Source organism: Camellia sinensis, chromosome 7, assembly GCF_055761805.1.
Source record: "Camellia sinensis isolate YWXY chromosome 7, ASM5576180v1, whole genome shotgun sequence".
In the NCBI taxonomy this organism is placed as follows: Eukaryota; Viridiplantae; Streptophyta; class Magnoliopsida; order Ericales; family Theaceae; genus Camellia; species Camellia sinensis.
Genome location: NC_138967.1, coordinates 106,456,541 through 106,457,847, shown reverse-complemented (window position 1 = coordinate 106,457,847; position 1,307 = coordinate 106,456,541). Strand labels below are relative to the sequence as shown.

General features: G+C 39.4%; 1 protein-coding gene across 1 annotated transcript; it reads right to left on the bottom strand.

Annotated features, from left to right (window-relative positions):
* Positions 1-423: 423 nt before the first annotated feature.
* Positions 424-906, bottom strand: LOC145796012 (uncharacterized). The gene has a single exon (XM_082880981.1). It carries the CDS (start codon positions 904-906, stop codon positions 424-426), a length of 483 nt encoding a protein of 160 aa, XP_082737107.1.
* Positions 907-1,307: the final 401 nt, after the last annotated feature.

Sequence of the window (1,307 nt, the reverse complement as noted above, 5' to 3'; positions counted from 1 at the left end):
TTTCGGCTTTTCAACCTTGCGAGCTTTTCATTTTTTCATTTTTCTATTTTTTTTTTTTATCATTTTTATGATTAAGGCCGAACTTCAAGATGAAGCTACCTATGTATCTCAAAGATAAAAATCAGGCCATACGTTGTTCCGATTAAGGTTCACTCGGGTATTGACACTTTCCTTTTGTGCTCTAACTTTTGCCAAAGACGACTTTTCGGGTTTTTAACCTTGCAAGCTTTTTATTTTTCATTTTTCTATTTTTTTTGCTCTAACTTTTTCTTGGGTCGCCTTTTTCGGGTTTTCGGCCCAACGAGCCTCTCAAGGGTAGTACTTCTTCAGTTTGTCCATGTTGATTGGTTGTGAGAACTCCAAACCATCCAAATCCATGAGAATGACTGCTCCTCCTGACCAGATTAATTTATAGGGCCCCGTTCAATTGGGTCTAAACTTGCCCCTAGGGTCATGAATAGGAGTTCGGTTGTCTTTCAACAATAAGTCCCCTTCCCTCAAATTCTTGGATCTAACCTTTTTGTTAAATGCTCTAGCAATCCTGTGTTGATACCCCTGAATGTGGTATAACACCTTCAATCTTTGCTCATTGCATAACATCAGTTCCTCAAATCGGTTCTGTTGCCAATCAGCTTCTGTTATCTGACATTCAGCCATAATCCTCATTGAAGGCACTTCCAACTCAATTGGCAAAACAACCTCCATTCCATATACCAAAGAGTAAGGGGTTACCGCTGTAGACGTTCGGATTGATGTCCTGTATCCCCAAAGTGCAAAAGGCAACTTATTTGGCCAATCTCTATAAGTTTCTACCATCTTACACAGAATGGTCTTAATGTTCTTATTTGCAACTTCAACAGCTCCATTGGTTTGTGGCCTGTAAATTGATGACATGTGAAAAGCCATGTTATACTTCTCAAGTAGAACTGCCACTTCTCATTTGAATTGTGAGCCATTGTTTGAAATTAATTCGTTTGGCACCCCGTATCTGCAAATAATGTTGTTCCTGATAAATTTGGCCATGTGTAATGTTTTCAACACTGAATACGACTGTGCTTCAACCCACTTGGTAAAATAGTTAATGGCAACCAAGATGAACTGATACCCATTTGAACCTTTTGGTGTGACTGCCTTGATGATATCTATGCCCTAGACTGAGAAAGGCCAAGGCGAAATCATATTGTAGAGTTTTGATGATGGGATGTTCACGCGATTGGCGTGGATTTGACATTTGTGGCATCGCCTAACAAAGTTGATACAATCACTCTCCATGGTTAACCAGTAGTATCCTTGTTAAGGATTTTTCT